Genomic DNA, 19,600 nt, shown 5'->3' with positions numbered 1-19,600 from the left:
TGTTTTTCTTTGCAATTGTGTATGTACCATGCCTGTCTTTTACATCTGTAGACCTCCACATTCATTTAGTCCCAGTCCTTTTCATTTTACTCCCACTAAACCTTTCATCGTCACACGCCTGTAACTGTAATATAGTGCTGGTTCATTTGCTGAGTCTAATACAGAAAGGTATTTTCGTTCTCGAGCCGTATGTACTCATGGTCAACGGTAGATCGGTCCGCAGTGTGTCAGTATAACACAAGGAGACTTTCTGGTACTGTTATACTAGGCCCTGCCCTTCTCTGTGCTGTTTAGTTCCCCGCAGATACAGAGAGAGTCTTGGGGACATCAAATCAAGCGTGCTATTTCAGGCAAATACTTTTTCCCCGGTTTGCTGAACGATTGGATTCGGTATGGATCATTACGACTTTACCATCTGATCATTAGGATTGTAATTTCTCATTGACAACAGGGTTTGATTGTTTAACGATGGGAGACGGAGGACAAAGGCGCAGATGGGAGTACTGGTGTGTTGCTCTGCGTTTCTCTTTGCTGCTGTGCTTCGTGGAGCAGGTTTCGGCTCAGATAAGGTACTCTATTCCAGAGGAGGTGAAAGAGGGATCCGTTGTTGGAAATGTTGCTAAGGATTTGGGTCTTGACGTCAGTAGTTTGTTGGCGAGGCGTTTTCGTATCGTTTCTGGATCTAATGACGCTCTTTTCCAGGTTAATCAGAACAATGGCGTCTTGTATGTTCATAAGAATATCGACAGAGAGGAGCTCTGTGATGGCAACAGCGCTTGTTTAATAAACCTGAAAATCGTTGTTGAAAACCCTTTAGAAATCCATTATGTAGGTGTAGAAGTAACTGATGTGAATGACAATTCTCCCAGTTTTCCAGAGAAGGAGCAGCAATTTGATATAGCCGAGCACACCTCTGTGGGGACGCGCTTCCAAATACATGCAGCGCGTGACCCTGACGTCGGAAAAAATTCTATTTGGGCTTACAAAGTAACATCAGATGATCATTTTGAAATCGATGTAAGACAAAGCGACGAGGACAAAATAACATTTTTAGTTTTAAAGAAGTCACTGGACAGGGAAAAACAAATTAAACACACGCTTCTCCTAACAGCGACAGATGGAGGTAATCCTCAAAGATCAGGCACGCTAAATGTTACAATTGTTGTTCTAGATAGTAATGATAACCGTCCCGTCTTTAGTCAGGATACATATAATGTTAGGATACAAGAAAACGTTGGAGTTGGTACAGTTGTTATTAGAGTAAATGCAACTGATGCAGACGAAGGAAGTAATAGTGAGGTTGAGTTCAGCTTGGGTAAAACCTTAAGGAGAAAAGTCTATGATATGTTTGAACTGGATAGGCTAACTGGAGACATTAGAGTTAAAGGTGAGGTGGACTTCGAGGACACAGAGGTGTATAAACTAGATGTTCAGGCCTCGGACAAAGGACAACCTCCACTGACTGTGGAATGTAGAGTGATCATAAAGATAATCGATATTAATGACAATGAGCCAGATATAGAGGTGACATCACTGTCTAATTTAGTTTCTGAAGATTCCAAACCAGGAACTGTTATTTCTCTCATAAGTGTCAGTGATAAAGACTCCGGTATCAATGGAAAAGTGTTGTGTAGTCTGTTAGGAGATGTACCCTTTGAGTTAAAACCTTCCTTTCAGGATAATATGTACTCTTTAGTGACCAAAAAGCGCTTGGATCGTGAACTCGTCTCCCATTATGACATCACTATAACAGCCACTGACTGTGGTCAGCCTCCTCTGTCCACATTCAACACTCTGAGCATCCAGATATCAGATGTGAAAGATAACAGTCCAGAATTCTCCCAAAACCCTCTTGAGTTGTACTTAGTGGAAAATAACGCCCCTGGTGCATCCATACTCTCTGTAATCGCGTCTGATAAAGACTTAAATGAAAATGCTGCTATTTCATATCACACAATTAGAGGAGAAGGGACACAGAACGATATGACATCTTTCCTGAATATCAATTCTGATAATGGACTCGTTTCTGCTCTAAAAAGCTTTGACTTTGAAACCCTCAAAACATTCCAATTCCAAGTTGTAGCTACAGACTCTGGAACTCCGTCACTAAGCAGCAACGTCACAATAAACGTGTTCATTCTGGATCAGAACGACAACGCTCCAGTGATCTTGTATCCAGTCAGCGCTAACGGTTCCGCTGAAGGTGTGGAGGAGATTCCCCGCAATGTGAACGCAGGCCATTTGGTGACTAAAGTGAGAGCCTATGACGCTGATATAGGATATAACGGCTGGTTATTATTTTCACTGCAGGAAGTTACTGACCACAGTATCTTTGCCTTGGACCGTTATACAGGACAGATAAGGACACTTCGGTCATTCACAGAGACAGACGAGGCTGAGCATAAACTGGTCATACTGGTAAAAGACAATGGGAACGTTTCACTCTCAGCAACAGCTACTGTGATTATCAACGTTGTGGAGCCCAAAGAGGCTTTTGCAGCTTCTGATGTTAAAAGCGCAGTAAAAGACGAGGAGGAGAACAGCATTACATTTGATTTGATCATAACTTTGATGTCAGTTTCAGCACTTTTTATCATCAGTATCATCGTGTTGATTGTAATGCAGTGCTCCAAAGCCCCAGTCGATTCCTCCAAGTATTTACAAGATGTGAATTACGACGGGACACTGTGCCACAGCATCCAGTACCGATCCGGAGACAAACGGTACATGTTAGTTGGACCCAGAATGAGTATAGGTTCTACTATAGTCCCGGGCAGCAATGGGAATACTCTAGTGGTACCTGACCACAGGAGAAGTGCGTCTGGAGAGGTGAGCTATGTGCATAATCTCTTGTGTTTGTTGGTCTCTTATATGGGTGTGTTTGTGAGATATGCTGATCTCTCCCTTCAAGTAGTTGAGTAGTCAAAACCAGGTCCCAACTTGACTCAATTGTCTACAAACAGGTTTTCTGTGCATAATGTATATTGTATGTGGTTGCTGTCCACTCTAGTGGTGTGGAATTAAACAGTAATTGTTTTTGTTGAAACTCTGCCATCCCATTTGAATGTGTTCTCCTCTATATCAACGTCGTATCCTACTGTTCTATTTAATTGTATTCTTCTTCAACCTTTCTTCATCCTTTGATTATGCCTTTAATTAAAGTGACCCAGTGCAACCGGGCCTTCTGGCAATACAAAAAGCGGAAAAACGCATTTATTTTGCAATACTATATTCTCGTGTGGTCTACGCAGCAGACAGGAGCTTGGACCGCAGGGTGTCAGTATAACATAAGGAGACTGTCAGGTATTTAGTCATAGAGTAGGCTCTGCCCCTCTCTGGGCTGTTTTGTTCTACACATACCGAGAGAGTGGTCCAGACATCAGAACAACACTTGCCATGTCAGAGCAGGCTATAATTGTTTACTGACTGAGTAGTTGAATTCAGTATGGATCATTGCAAGTTGATCATCTGATCATTAGGATTGTATTTTTTTCATTGAGGACAGTGTTTTTGTTCCGCTGTTTAACGATGGGAGACGGAGGACAAAGGCGCAGATGGGAATACTGGTGTGTTGCTCTGCGTTTCTCTTTGCTGCTGTGCTTCGTGGAGCAGGTTTCGGCTCAGATAAGGTACTCTATTCCAGAGGAGGTGACAGAGGGATCCGTTGTTGGAAATGTTGCTCAGGATTTGGGTCTTGACGTCAGTACTTTGGTGGAGAGGCGGTTTCGTATCGTTTCTGGATCTAAGGACGCTCTTTTCCAGGTTAATCAGAACAATGGCGTCTTGTATGTTCATACGAATATCGACAGAGAGGAGCTCTGTGAAGGCACTGGCGCGTGCATGATAAACCTGAAAATCGTTGTTGAGAATCCTCTAGAAATACATTATGTAGGGATAGAGATAAGTGATGTGAACGACCATTCACCCAGTTTCTCAGAGAAAGAACAGAATTTGGAAATAGCAGAATCTACTCTGCCAGGCACAGGTTTCCAGTTACAGGCAGCACGTGATCCAGATTCCGGAATGAATTCTGTTCGTTTTTATAAATTAAGCCATACTGAATATTTTGATCTGGAGCTGCGGGACACTGGAGAAGAAGGAAAACTCCCTGTTTTGAAATTACATAAACCTCTCGATAGGGAACGTGAAAGCAAACATATTTTAGTTTTAACGGCCATCGATGGCGGTAGCCCGCCAAGATCAGGGCATGTCAACATTTCAGTCACTGTTCTTGATAATAATGACAACATACCTATTTTCAACCAGGACGTTTATTCTGTGACAATACATGAAAACGGTGCAGTTGGAACAATTGTTGCTAAAGTCAATGCTACCGATTTGGACGACGGTGTCTATTCTGAAATTATATATTCATTCGTGAAAAACCTAAAAAGAAAAGTATATGATACTTTTAGCTTAGATTCCAATACCGGTGAAATATCAGTAAAGGGTAATATCGACTTTGAGGATACTGAAGTTTACAGAGCTGATGTTATGGCATCAGATAAAGGACAGCCCCCTATGAGGACAGAATGTAGGGTTATCATAAAAATAATTGACGTAAATGATAACAAACCCGAGATAGAGGTAACGTCCCTTTCCAATAAGGTCTCTGAAGATTCCAAACCAGGAACTGTTATTTCTCTCATAAGTGTAACTGACAAAGACTCCGGCATTAACGGTAAAGTAATTTGCAGTCTGTCAGAAGATGTACCTTTTGAATTGAAACCTTCATTTCAAGATAACACGTACTCTTTAGTTACGAAGCAGCGTTTAGATCGAGAACTTGTGTCCCTGTATGACATCACAATAACAGCCACTGACTGTGGTCAGCCTCCTCTGTCCACATTCAAAACTCTGAACGTCCAGATATCAGACGTGAACGATAACAGTCCAGAATTCTGCCAAAACCCTCTTGAGTTGTACTTAGTGGAAAATAACGGACCTGGTGGGTCCATATTCTCTGTAAGCGCCGCAGATAAAGACTTGAATGAAAATGCTGCGATTTCATATCACATTGTTAGAGGGGATGGGACACAAAATGCCATGGCACCTTTCCTGAATATCAATTCTGATAATGGACTTATATCCACACTGAAAAGCTTTGACTTTGAAACGCTCAAAACGTTCCAATTCCAAGTTGTAGCTACAGACTCTGGAGCTCCACCACTAAGCAGCAACGTCACAGTGAATGTGTTCATCCTGGATCAGAACGACAACGCTCCAGTGATCTTGTATCCAGTCAGCGCTAACGGTTCCGCTGAAGGTGTGGAGGAGATTCCCCGCAATGTGAACGCAGGCCATTTGGTGACTAAAGTGAGAGCCTATGACGCTGATATAGGATATAACGGCTGGTTATTATTTTCACTGCAGGAAGTTACTGACCACAGTCTCTTGGCTTTGGATCGCTATACAGGACAGATAAGGACACTTCGGACATTCACAGAGACAGACGAGACTGAGCATAAACTGGTCATACTGGTGAAAGACAATGGGAACGTCTCACTCTCAGCAACAGCTACTGTGATTATCTACGTTGTGGAGCCCAAAGAGGCTTTTGCAGCTTCTGATGTTAAAAGCGCAGTAAAAGACGAGGAGGAGAACAGCGTTACATTTTATTTGATCATAACTTTGGTGTCAGTTTCAGCACTTTTTATCATCAGTATCATCATGTTGATTGTAATGCAGTGCTCCAAAGCCCCAGACGATTCCTCCAAGTATTTACAAGATGTGAATTACGACGGGACACTGTGCCACAGCATCCAGTACCGATCCGGAGACAAACGGTACATGTTAGTTGGACCCAGAATGAGTATAGGTTCTACTATAGTCCCGGGCAGCAATGGGAATACTCTAGTGCTACCCGACCACAGGAGAAGAATTTCTGGAGAGGTAAGAGCTATTTCAAATAATTTCAACAGTTACAGTATTTTGTATATAAAGTATCGTGTTGGTCATTTGATTTGATTTTCTGGTTCATTGGAATGTCTTTAGTGTTGGTGATGAAGTACAGGCTGCTGACTCGGTCGCTGTCCACCTCGGTGGTGCTGAATCAACAGCTTACTTGTTGTATGTATGTGTTGGACTCCATCTCAGTCTCTCTTTCCCTTTACACATTTTCTATATTCCTTGACTGCTACGACATAGCTATTGCAACTAGAAAACAGAAAATATCTCCAAGTTTCTAAAGGTATAGAATCTGTATCCCGGACCACAGGATGTCAGTGTAATAAATTAGACTGTTGGTAGATTAGGCCCTGCCCCTCTGGGCTGTTTCCACCCCCACACATACAGATAGAGTACGGTGGACACCAGAACAAGACGTGCCCATGTGTACAGATAATACATTTATTATTGTTCCGGTGCTTAAGAATTGGATTCAGCATGCCTATGGATCGTTACGAGTCGGTCATCTGATCACTAGGAATGTATTTTTTATTTGAGGATTGTGCTTAATTGTCTGTTTAACGATGGGAGACGGAGGACAAAGGCGCAGATGGGAGTACTGGTGTGTTGCTCTGCGTTTCTCTTTGCTGCTGTGCTTCGTGGAGCAGGTTTCGGCTCAGATAAGGTACTCTATTCCAGAGGAGGTGACAGAGGGATCCGTTGTTGGAAATGTTGCTAAGGATTTGGGTCTTGACGTCAGTACTTTGTTGGCGAGGCGTTTTCGTATCGTTTCTGGATCTAAGGACGCTCTTTTACAGGTTAATCAGAACACTGGCGTCTTGTATGTTCATAAGAATATCGACAGAGAGGAGCTCTGTGAAGGCACTGGCGCGTGCATGATGAACCTGAAGATTGTAGTTGAGAATCCTCTGGAAATACATTATGTTCAGTTAGAAATCAAAGATGTCAATGACCATTCACCTATGTTCACAGAAAAGGAGCAGCATTTTGAAATAGCAGAACACGTCCCTCCGGGAACTCGCTTACAAATTCCGACTGCTCGTGATCCGGACATAGGGGTAAACTCCGTACGTTTTTACAAATTAAGTCAGAATATTTTTTTCGACATTGAGATCAAAGATGGCGATGAGGACAAAATACCATTTTTAATATTACAGAAATCTCTAGATAGGGAGAACAGAATCAACCACTCATTGGTTTTAACTGCTATCGATGGAGGGAATCCGCCAAAATCAGGATCTCTAAATATAACCGTTACTGTTCTTGATGTAAATGATAACAAGCCTGTTTTTAGTCAAGACACATACTCTGTAACTTTACAAGAAAACGCCCCTATTGGTACCATCGTTGTAAAAGTAAATGCTACTGATCTAGATGAAGGGTTAAACCGTGTTGTTGAATACTCTCTTGGCAGAAACCTCAAGAGCAAAGTTTATGACGTGTTTGAATTGGATAGCGTTACAGGTGAAATTACAGTTAAGGCCCAGGTAGACTTTGATGACACCGAGGTGTACAAACTAAGTGTGCAAGCATCAGACAGAGGTCAGCCTCCATGGACTGTCGAATGCGGGGTTATCATAAAAATACTTGACGTAAATGATAACAAACCCGAGATAGAGGTAACATCCCTTTCCAATATGGTCTCTGAAGATTCCAAACCAGGAACTGTTATTTCTCTCATAAGTGTCAGTGATAAAGACTCCGGTATCAATGGAAAAGTGTTGTGTAGTCTGTTAGGAGATATACCCTTTGAGTTAAAACCTTCCTTTCAGGATAGTATGTACTCTTTAGTGACCAAACAACGATTAGACAGAGAGTTTGTGTCCCATTATGACATCACTATAACAGCCACTGACTGTGGTCAGCCTCCTCTGTCCACATTCAACACTCTGAGCATCCAGATATCAGATGTGAACGATAACAGTCCAGAATTCTCCCAAAACCCTCTTGAGTTGTACTTAGTGGAAAATAACGCCCCTGGTGGGTCCATATTCTCTGTAATCGCCACTGACAAAGACTTGAATGAGAATGCAGCCATTTCATATCACATTGTTAGAGGCGAAGGGACTCAAAATGGTATGATATCTTTCTTGAATATCAATTCTGATAATGGACATATTTCCGCTCTAAAAAGCTTTGACTTTGAAACCCTCAAAACATTCCAATTCCAAGTTGTAGCTACAGACTCTGGAACTCCGTCACTAAGCAGCAACGTCACAATAAACGTGTTCATTCTGGATCAGAACGACAACGCTCCAGTGATCTTGTATCCAGTCAGCGCTAACGGTTCCACTGAAGGTGTGGAGGAGATTCCCCGTAATATGAACGCAGGCCATTTGGTGACTAAAGTGAGAGCCTATGACGCTGATATAGGATATAACGGCTGGTTATTATTTTCACTGCAGGAAGTTACTGACCACAGTCTCTTTGCTTTGGACCGTTATACAGGACAGATAAGGACACTTCGGTCGTTCACAGAGACAGACGAGGCTGAGCACAAACTGGTCATACTGGTGAAAGACAATGGGAACGTTTCACTCTCAGCAACAGCTACTGTGATTATCAACGTTGTGGAGCCCAAAGAGGCTTTTGCAGCTTCTGATGTTAAAAGCGCAGTAAAAGACGAGGAGGAGAACAGCATTACATTTTATTTGATCATAACTTTGATGTCAGTTTCAGCACTTTTCCTCATCAGTATCATCGTGTTGATTGTAATGCAGTGCTCCAAAGCCCCAGACGATTCCTCCAAGTATTTACAAGATGTGAATTACGACGGGACACTGTGCCACAGCATCCAGTACCGATCCGGAGACAACCGGTACATGTTAGTTGGACCCAGAATGAGTATAGGTTCTACTATAGTCCCGGGCAGCAATGGGAATACTCTAGTGGTACCCGATCACAGGAGGAGAGCTTCTGGAGAGGTGAGGAGATGAATACGTTTTTATACAAGTCACATACATCGCACATGGTCCTCATAAACCATGTAGACTGAACTGTACAGTGCATTGAGTGTCTCAATACAATCATGTTATATTGGGCATTTAATAAAACACTTGCAGTGCTGTTTAGGTTTGTGTGCTGGTGTATTTGTTTTAGTATTGTAATGTACGACAGGATGGAGGGAATCGTCTTGCATTTCTGTTTTGTAATTCATCAAGTGTCCTTTTTATACCATATATTTGCCTTAGAATAGTTTGTGTGGGACATGCTAAATCAATCTAAAAGGAATTCAAAGTGGTTTCGCCATAGAGCTCTGTTTTTTGGACGCAGCGTTATGCCCTCGTGGTGTGTCGCTGTGCACTAGGTTGGTTCTGAAATGCTCGGATGTCTCGCAGCTCTGCAGGAGAACATATACCATGCAGATAAAGCGACATGCTTAATTTGATATTTTTGTAAATCTGTATCAGTTGCTGGGTAGATAATATTAGCCTTCATTTGCCTCCACGCAGTGTATATTTATGATTGTCTGTCTCTGTATGTTTGTGCCAAACATGCTTCTGGTGCTGGAGTAGCCAATGTCCTTTACACAACCATGTAATCAATGTGTGGTAGCATCGCATGGTGTCAGTGCTTAACTAGAATAACGCTCTTGAAAGCAACGCTCACGTCACATTTTTGCATCCTCCCCTTAGTTGGTTTATCATTCAGTAGCTAGCTGACAAGGGTCGTAAGCAACAAGGAGAAATTTCATACTCACTTGAACGGAACTAAAAATGCTTTTTTAGAATAATTGAGCTATGATTCTATTTGGGAATGCAATGGGTAAGGTTTCGTTAATAATATAGGCATAGTGTCGCGTGCTGTGGATTCTTTTTGGACTAAATATATTTTATAAAAATGGAACAAAGAGGACATGGAGCATGGTGGGAGCAACGACGGAGGCTTTGGGCAATGTTAGCTTTGGTTCTCTTTTGGAGCGGAGCATCTGCACAGATAAGATACTCCATCTCTGAAGAGCTTCAGGAAGGAACTGTCGTGGGGAATATAGCTAAGGATTTGGGAATAGATCTGAGCACCTTGAAGGAGAGAGGATTTCGAATCGTGTCTGGCTCGACGGAGCCCCTTTTCCAGGTAAACCAGAATGACGGCATCTTGTATTTGCACCGAAAAATAGACCGAGAGGAAGCGTGTGAACGGAGCAGCGTGTGTTTGATCAACATGAAAACCGTTCTGGAGAACCCGCTGGAGATCCATTATGTCTCAGTGGAGGTGTTAGATGTTAACGACCATTCTCCCAGCTTTCCTGAGAAAGAGAAACGGTTAGAGATATTTGAGTCAGCCTTACCAGGGGCGCGATTTCAGCTCCAGGCTGCGCTCGACACTGATGGTGGACAATACTCAGTTCAACAGTATAAACTCAGTCACAACGATCATTTCCGTTTGGAAGTTAAAGATCGAGGTGATGATGGCAAAATCCCGATATTAATATTACATAAACCACTGGACAGAGAGGCTGTAAAGAGCCATATATTGCTGCTCACAGCTATTGATGGAGGAAAACCTCCAAGATCTGGAGACATGAGAATAACTGTAGATGTACTGGATATCAATGATAACCCGCCTGTCTATACAAAAGATGCTTACTCTGTATTGGTGAATGAAAATACTATTGTTGGCACAACAATTGTACAAGTAAACGCCACCGATTTGGACGAGGGGCCAAACGGTTTAGTAATGTACTCGTTTGGCAATAGCGTGAATAGTAAATTACGCAAACTCTTTGATCTGAACCCAGTAACAGGTGAAATCATTGTGAGAGGACTGCTAGATTTTGAAGAAAAAGACAAGTACGAACTCGACATACAGTCATCGGATAAAGGACTTGCACCAATGACATCAGATAAAAGCGTAGTAATAACGATAGTTGACCTCAATGACAACGCACCTGAGATTGAGGTGACATCATTTTCAAGAGCAATCGCCGAGGATTCTAGAACTGGAACCACAGTCGCGCTAATCAGTGTTAATGATGTGGACTCTGGTCTCAACGGGAAAGTTCTCTGCACTGTGATGGAAGACACAACTTTCAAACTAATGCCATCACTACAGGATAATATTTACTCTGTAGTCACCATGTCAGCCCTGGATAGGGAAAAACATTCTGAATATGATCTAACAATAGTAGCCACAGACCAAGGCCAGCCGTCCCTATCATCTGTAAAGTCTATTAGTGTTGTAGTATCAGATGTGAATGATAACAGTCCAGAGTTTTCACTGAGCCCCTATAATTTCTATGTCACTGAGAATAACGAACCAGGCGCCTCACTTTTTCGCGTGAGTGCTTCAGATCGTGACATAAATGAAAACGCTATTATTTCATATCATATTCTGAGAAACGTTGTCGAGGAGAATAAATGGTCATCTTTCCTCAACATAAATCCTGAAAATGGAAACATACTGGCGCTAAAAAGCTTTGACTTTGAAACATTAAAAACATTTAAATTCCAAGTTGTAGCTACAGACTCTGGAGCTCCACCACTAAGCAGCAACGTCACAGTGAATGTGTTCATCCTGGATCAGAACGACAACGCTCCAGTGATCTTGTATCCAGTCAGCGCTAACGGTTCCGCTGAAGGTGTGGAGGAGATTCCCCGCAATGTGAACGCAGGCCATTTGGTGACTAAAGTGAGAGCCTATGACGCTGATATAGGATATAACGGCTGGTTATTATTTTCACTGCAGGAAGTTACTGACCACAGTCTCTTTGCTTTGGACCGTTATACAGGACAGATAAGGACACTTCGGTCGTTCACAGAGACAGACGAGGCTGAGCACAAACTGGTCATACTGGTGAAAGACAATGGGAACGTTTCACTCTCAGCAACAGCTACTGTGATTATCAACGTTGTGGAGCCCAAAGAGGCTTTTGCAGCTTCTGATGTTAAAAGCGCAGTAAAAGACGAGGAGGAGAACAGCATTACATTTTATTTGATCATAACTTTGGGGTCAGTTTCAGCACTTTTTATCATCAGTATCATCGTGTTGATTGTAATGCAGTGCTCCAAAGCCCCAGACGATTCCTCCAAGTATTTACAAGATGTGAATTACGACGGGACACTGTGCCACAGCATCCAGTACCGATCTGGAGACAACCGGTACATGTTAGTTGGACCCAGAATGAGTATAGGTTCTACTATTGTCCCGGGAAGCAATGGGAATACTCTAGTGGTACCTGATCACAGGAGGAGAGATTCTGGAGAGGTAAGGAGATGAAAACGAATTTATAGTTCACAATGCTCTTACTTACACCTGACCATTGACATGTAGTGCTGATAATAAGCTTGAGTTTTAGAATTGCATACGCTATCATTGTATTTGTATGTATTTAATATTTAATTGACTGAAAGGGTTATGTGTGAGTTGGTCAAATATGATGTTTTAAAATCAGAGGGTTGTGTCTGTAACATGATCTGAGAGCTTGGCACGTGGAAGTTAACCTGCTTATTCCCCACCACCACAATCAGTACTTGCCGCTCAGGGCAGGCAGGGCGCTGTCCACCACGGTGGTGCTGAAACGTTGGGCTATTCAACCATAGAGAATGATAGAGGCCTCTAGTGGCCAAACGGACGTTTTAGCATGGGCAGCACCATTTAGTGCTTCCACCATGCTTCCGCCATTTTAAAGTAGCCAAAGTAGTCAACTAGCTGGAGATTCCTATAGGTTGTAGCTTCAATGACGCTGCCCATGCTGTCACATACGCTATAGTGGCACAGATATATAAAACAGTCTTCTATCTATCTCTAGGAATTCAATACGCTGTTTGCATAATGAAGTGTTGTCCCCAAAAAAGGACAGCATAAATAGCATGATTTATTTAAATATAGGAGACTTGTTGCATGCTTCAGTACATTTTATTTAAGGGAACCTTTACGACATTTTGATGACTGGTCTGCCAGTCCAGTCATCAAAATCAAATCAAATCAAATTGTATTTGTCACATGCGCAGAATACAACAGTTGCCGACATTACCGTGACATTCTTATTTGCAAGCCCTTAACCCACAATGCAGAGCAAGAAGAAGAGTTAAGAAAATATTTACTAAATTAACTAAAGTAAAACATTTAATTAAAAGTAACACAATAAAATAACAATAAAGAGCCTATATACAGGGGGTACCGGTACCGAGTCAGTGTGGAGGCTATATACATATATACAGGGGGTACCGGTACCGAGTCAGTGTGGAGGCTATATACAGGGGGTACCGGTACCGAGTCAATGTGGAGGGGTACCTATATACTAGGGGGTACCGGTACCGAGTCAATGTGGAGGCTATATACAGGGTAGTCAATGTGGAGCCTATATACAGGGGTACCGGTACCGAGTCAATGTGGAGGCTATATACAGGGGTACGGTACAGAGTCAAGGTGGAGGCTATATACAGGGGATACGTTGTGGAGTCAATGTGGAGGCTATATACAGGGGTACCGGTGCCGAGTCAATGTGGAGGCTATATACAGGGGGTACCGGTGCCGTGGAGCCTATATACAGGGGTACCGGTGAGTCAGTGTGGAGGCTATATACAGGGGGTACCGGTACCGAGTCAATGTGGAGGCTATATACAGGGGTACCGGTGCCGAGTCAATGTGGAGGCTATATACAGGGGGTACCGGTACCGAGTCAATGTGGAGCCTATAACAGGGGTACCGGTGCCGAGTCAATGTGGAGGCTATATACAGGGGGTACCGGTACCGAGTCAATGTGGAGGCTATATACAGGGGGATACCGGTGCCGAGTCAATGTGGAGGCTATATACAGGGTGCCGAGTAATGTGGAGGCTATATACAGGGGTACCGAGTCAATGTGGAGGCTATATACAGGGGGTACCGGTGCCGAGTCAATGTGGAGACTATATACAGGGGTACCGGTACCGAGACAATGTGGAGGCTATATACAGGGGGTACCGGTGCCGAGTCAATGTGGAGACTATATACAGGGGTACCGGTACAGAGTCAATGTGGAGCCTATAAACAGGGGTACCGGTGCAGGTGGAGGCTATATACAGGGGTACCGGTGCCGAGTCAATGTGGAGACTATATACAGGGGGTACCGGTGCAGTCAATGTGGAGGCTATATACAGGGGGTACCGGTACCGAGTCAATGTGGAGACTATATACAGGGGGTACCGGTGCCGAGTCAATGTGGAGACTATATACAGGGGGTACCGGTGCCGAGTCAATGTGGAGGCTATGTACAGGGGGTACTGGTACAGAGTCAGTGTGGAGGCTATATACAGGGGTACTGGTACAGAGTCAGTGTGGAGGCTATATACAGGGGTACCGGTGCCGTCAATGTGGAGGCTATATACAGGGGTACAGGGGGGAGGCTACTACAGGGGTACGGTGCCGAGTCAGTGTGGAGGCTATATACAGGGGTACTGCCGTCAATGTGGAGCACATACAGGGGTACCGGTGCCGAGTCAATGTGGAGGCTATACAGGGGGTACCGGTGCCGAGTCAATGTGGAGGCTATATACAGGGGGTACCGGTGCCGAGTCAATGTGGAGGCTATATACAGGGGGTACTGGTACAGAGTCAGTGTGGAGGCTAATGTGGAGGTACAGCTATATACAGGGGTACCGGTGCCGAGTCAATGTGGAGGCTATATACAGGGGGTACCGAGTCAATGTGGAGGCGGGGTACAGTCAATGTGGAGGCTATATACAGTCAATGTGGAGGCTATATACAGGGGATACCGGCACCGAGTCAATGTGGAGGCTATATACAGGGGGTACCGGTGCCGAGTCAATGTGGAGGCTATATACAGGGGGTACCGGTACCGAGTCAATGTGGAGGCTATATACAGGGGGTACCGGTGCCGAGTCAATGTGGAGACTATATACAGGGGGTACCGGTACAGAGACAATGTGGAGGCTATATACAGGGGGTACCGGTGCCGAGTCAATGTGGAGACTATATACAGGGGGTACCGGTACAGAGTCAATGTGGAGCCTATAAACAGGGGGTACCGGTGCCGAGTCAATGTGGAGACTATATACAGGGGGTACCGGTGCCGAGTCAATGTGGAGACTATATACAGGGGGTACCGGTGCCGAGTCAATGTGGAGGCTATATACAGGGGGTACCGGTACCGAGTCAATGTGGAGACTATATACAGGGGGTACCGGTGCCGAGTCAATGTGGAGACTATATACAGGGGGTACCGGTGCCGAGTCAATGTGGAGGCTATGTACAGGGGGTACTGGTACAGAGTCAGTGTGGAGGCTATATACAGGGGGTACCGGTACCGAGTCAGTGTGGAGGCTATATACAGGGGGTACCGGTGCCGAGTCAATGTGGAGCCTATATACAGGGGGTACCGGTGCCGAGTCAATGTGGAGCCTACATACAGGGGGTACCGGTACCGAGTCAATGTGGAGGCTATATACAGGGGGTACCGGTACCGAGTCAGTGTGGAGGCTATATACAGGGGGTACCGGTACCGAGTCAATGTGGAGGCTATATACAGGGGTACTGGGGTACAGAGTCAGTGTGGAGGCTATATACAGGGGTACTGGTACAGAGTCATTGTGGAGGCTATATACAGGGGTACCGGTACCGAGTCAATGTGGAGGGTATATACAGGGGTACCGGTGCCGAGTCAATGTGGAGCCTATATACAGGGGGGCACCGAGTCAATGTGGAGGCTATATACAGGGGGTACCGGTACCGAGTCAATGTGGAGGCTATATACAGGGGGTACCGGTGCCGAGTCAATGTGGAGGCTATATACAGGGGGTACCGGTACCGAGTCAATGTGGAGGCTATATACAGGGGGTACCGGTACCGAGTCAATGTGGAGGCTATATACAGGGGGTACCGGTGCCGAGTCAATGTGCGGGGTACAGGCTTGGTCGAGGTCATTTGTACATGTAGGTAGGGGTAAAGTGACTATGCATATATAATAAACGATGAGTAGCAGTGTAAAAACAAAGGGGGTGGCAATGTAAACAGTCCCGGTGGACATTTGATGAATGGACCTAGACTTGGCGCTCTCCTACCGCTTGCTGTGTGGTAGCAGAGTGAACAGTCTATGACCTGGGTGACTGGAGTCTTTGACAATTTTTATTCTAACCTTGTGCTGACCTTTCTCCCTCGTGCATTGTGCCAATATAGCATTCTGGGTGGGTTGGACTAGTAAAAGTAGGCCTAACATTATTAAACAACAGCGCAATGCGAGTTAGAATCGCATGGTGTCAGTACCCAACTATAGCGCTTCTGGTAGAAATACTATCGTCATGCTTTTGAGCCCTCCTCCTGGCTGGTTTGGTAGGTTTGATCGGTCCCTGGAGTTATACAGTCGTGCATGTTCGTGGAGAGAATAAGATCTGGAATTTACATAACTAAGACTATTGTTGGTTTATTCGTTTTGGTTTTTGACGAACATACTGGAAAGACAACGGTCACAAATGATGGAATAGTGGAAGTGCTGTGGATTAGGGCGATTTGTCTTGAAAACATGGAACAAAGAGGATGCGGGGCATGGCGGGAGCGACGGCAGAGTGTCACCTACATGGTTGCTTTGGTTCTGTTTTGGAGCGGAGCATCTGCACAGATAAGATACACCATCTCTGAAGAGCTTAAGGAAGGAACTGTTGTGGGGAATATAGCTAAGGATGTTGGAATAGATCTGAACACCTTGAAGGAGAGGGGATTTCGAATCGTGTCTGGCTCGACCGAGCCTCTTTTCGAGGTTAACCAGAATAACGGCATCTTATATGTGAACCGAAAAATAGACCGAGAGGAGCTGTGTGAACGGAGCAGCGTGTGCTTGATCAACCTGAAAACCGTTCTAGAGAACCCGCTGGAGATCCATTATGTCTCAGTGGAGGTGTTAGATGTTAACGACCATTCTCCCAGCTTTCCCGACAAAGAGAATCGGTTAGAAATATACGAGTCCGCTTTACCTGGTGTACGATTTCAGCTGCAAGCTGCCGTTGATCCAGATGGTGGCCAGTACTCGGTTCAGCAATATAAACTCAGTCAAAATGACCATTTTCGTTTGGAGGTTAAAGATCGAGGAAGGGAAGGTAAAATTCCTGTTGTAAATCTACTAAAGCCCTTAGATAGAGAAGCTATGAAAAGACATACATTACTACTCACAGCCATTGATGGAGGAAAACCTCCCAGGTCTGGGACTGTGGAAATAGTTATTGATGTTTTAGATGTAAATGATAATATGCCTGTTTTTGTCAAAGAGTTATACTCAGTTACGTTGAATGAAAATGCTCCTATTGGCACGAAAGTCGTGCAAGTAAATGCCACGGATTTAGACGAGGGTTCGAATGCCGAGGTCCTTTACTTTTTCGGTAAAATGGTAAAGAACAAGATTCGTAAACTTTTCGATGTAAATACGAATACGGGTGAGATAGTTGTGAAAGAATTGGTCGATTTCGAGCTACAAGACAGCTATGAGATTGACATAATGGCAACCGATAAAGGATCTGCCCCTCTGACAACTGACAAAAGCATAACAGTAAAGATTATTGACCTCAACGATAATGCACCTGAGATCGAGGTGACGTCTTTTTCGAACGCAATCCCCGAGGATTCTAGACCAGGCACCACTGTAGCATTAATCAGTGTTAATGATTTAGACTCTGGTCTTAATGGCAAAGTGATCTGCTCTTTAGTTGAGGACATACCATTTACATTAATGCCGTCTTTACAGGACAACATGTATTCTGTAGTCACCAAGTCAACACTGGATCGAGAGAAATCATCACAATATGATCTAACAGTAGTTGCTAAAGACGCAGGCCAGCCGTCCCTGTCATCTGTAAAGACTATAAGCGTAGTTATATCAGATGTGAATGATAACAATCCAGAGTTTTCACTAAGCTCCTATACTTTCTATATCACTGAGAATAACGACCCAGGCGCCTCAGTATTTTACGTAAGTGCATCAGATCGTGACATAGATGAAAACGCTCTTATTTCATATCATATTCTGAGATACGGTGGTGACGAGAACAAATGGGCATCTTTCCTCAACATAAATTCAGAAAATGGAAACATTTTGGCGCTAAAAAGTTTTGACTTTGAAACTTTAAAAACATTTAAATTCCAAGTTGTAGCCACAGACTCTGGAATTCCGCCATTAAGCAGCAACGTCACAATAAACGTGTTCATTCTGGATCAGAACGACAACGCTCCAGTGATCTTGTATCCAGTCAGCGCTAACGGTTCCGCTGAAGGTGTGGAGGAGATTCCCCGTAATATGAACGCAGGCCATTTGGTGACTAAAGTGAGAGCCTATGACGCTGATATAGGATATAACGGCTGGTTATTATTTTCACTGCAGGAAGTTACTGACCACAGTCTCTTTGCTTTGGACCGTTATACAGGACAGATAAGGACACTTCGGCCGTTCACAGAGACAGACGAGGCTGAGCACAAACTGGTCATACTGGTGAAAGACAATGGGAACGTTTCACTCTCAGCAACAGCTACTGTGATTATCAACGTTGTGGAGCCCAAAGAGGCTTTTGCAGCTTCTGATGTTAAAAGCGCAGTAAAAGACGAGGAGGAGAACAGCGTTACATTTTATTTGATCATAACTCTGGGGTCAGTTTCAGCACTTTTTATCATCAGTATCATCGTGTTGATTGTAATGCAGTGCTCCAAAGTGCCAGACTATTCCTCCAAGTATTTACAAGATGTGAATTACGACGGGACACTGTGCCACAGCATCCAGTACCGATCCGGAGACAAACGGTACATGTTAGTTGGACCCAGAATGAGTATAGGTTCTACTATAGCCCCGGGCAGCAATGGGAATACTCTAGTGGTACCTGAACACAGCAGGAGAGCTTCGGCAGAGGTAAGAAGATAAAGTTGAAGTCGTAATTTTACATCCACCTTAGCCAAATACATTTAAACTGTTTTTCACAATTCCTGACATTTAATCCTAGTTAAAATTCCCTATCTTAGGTCAGTTAGGATCACCACTTCATTTAAAGAATGTGAAATGTCAGAATAATAGTAGAGAGAATGATTTATTTCTGCTTTTATTTATTTCATCACATTCCCAGTGGGTTAGAAGTTTACATACACTCAATTAGTATTTGATAGCATTGCCTTTAAATTGTTTAACTTGTGTGAAACGTTTTGGGTAGCCTTTTCACAAGCTTCCCACAATAAGTGGGAATAAGTGGTCCCATTCCTCCTGACAGAGCTGGTGTAACTGAGTCAGGTTTGTAGGCTTCCTTGCTCGCACATACTTTTTCAGTTCTGCCCACAAATGTTCTATGGGATTGAGGTCAGGGTTTTGTGATGGCCACTCCAATTTTTTTTCTTAAGCCGTTTTGCCACAACTTTTGAAGTATGCTTGGGGTCAACGTCCCTTTGGAAGACCCATTTGTGACCAAGCTTTAACCTGATGTCTTGAGATGTTGCTTCACTGATAACGTTTTTACTGATATATTGTGTCAAGATGCCTCTAAAAAGCTTCAAGGACAGGGTAATGAAAGGTAGAATCACGTGTTGTCAGTATAGGCGGACATCCCAGGGGGGCAGGCGGTACACGACCCCCGATATATATCAATGTAAACATAACTATGTAATTTCAATAATATTAATAATACGCAATGAAAGCACTTGAGCTGATTATAGACACTTAATAGCGCGTTTTTAAGTTTCAAAAGAGTGCGACCTCCCTCCCTTTGTCTCACAATGGTTTGATCCACTGCCT

General features: G+C 43.9%; 2 protein-coding genes across 12 annotated transcripts in view; both read left to right on the top strand.

Annotated features, from left to right (window-relative positions):
* The window catches only part of LOC118372108 (protocadherin alpha-C2-like), a 220,161-nt gene that overhangs the window by 11,999 nt on the left and 188,562 nt on the right, over nucleotides 1-19,600 (top strand). For 2 of the 11 annotated variants that reach the window (XM_052488261.1, XM_052488239.1), the window contains exon 1: nucleotides 3,386-5,892. The exons of 7 other annotated variants lie outside the window; for them this stretch is intronic. In XM_052488261.1, the coding sequence (XP_052344221.1) occupies nucleotides 3,529-5,892 (2,364 nt within the window). In that variant the 5' untranslated portion in view covers nucleotides 3,386-3,528. Of the gene's footprint in view, nucleotides 1-325; nucleotides 2,830-3,385; nucleotides 5,893-6,470; nucleotides 8,832-19,600 lie in introns of those variants that run through there. 2 more of the 11 variants (XM_052488241.1, XM_052488242.1) reach the window with 2 other exon arrangements.
* On the top strand, nucleotides 16,367-18,742 carry LOC127913701 (protocadherin alpha-8-like). Its single transcript, XM_052486939.1, has one exon. The coding sequence runs from the start codon at nucleotides 16,367-16,369 to the stop codon at nucleotides 18,740-18,742; it is 2,376 nt and encodes a 791-aa protein (XP_052342899.1).

Source organism: Oncorhynchus keta, chromosome 30 (assembly GCF_023373465.1).
Source record: "Oncorhynchus keta strain PuntledgeMale-10-30-2019 chromosome 30, Oket_V2, whole genome shotgun sequence".
Classification (NCBI taxonomy): Eukaryota; Metazoa; Chordata; class Actinopteri; order Salmoniformes; family Salmonidae; genus Oncorhynchus; species Oncorhynchus keta.
This window is presented reverse-complemented; position numbering and strand designations above follow the sequence as displayed.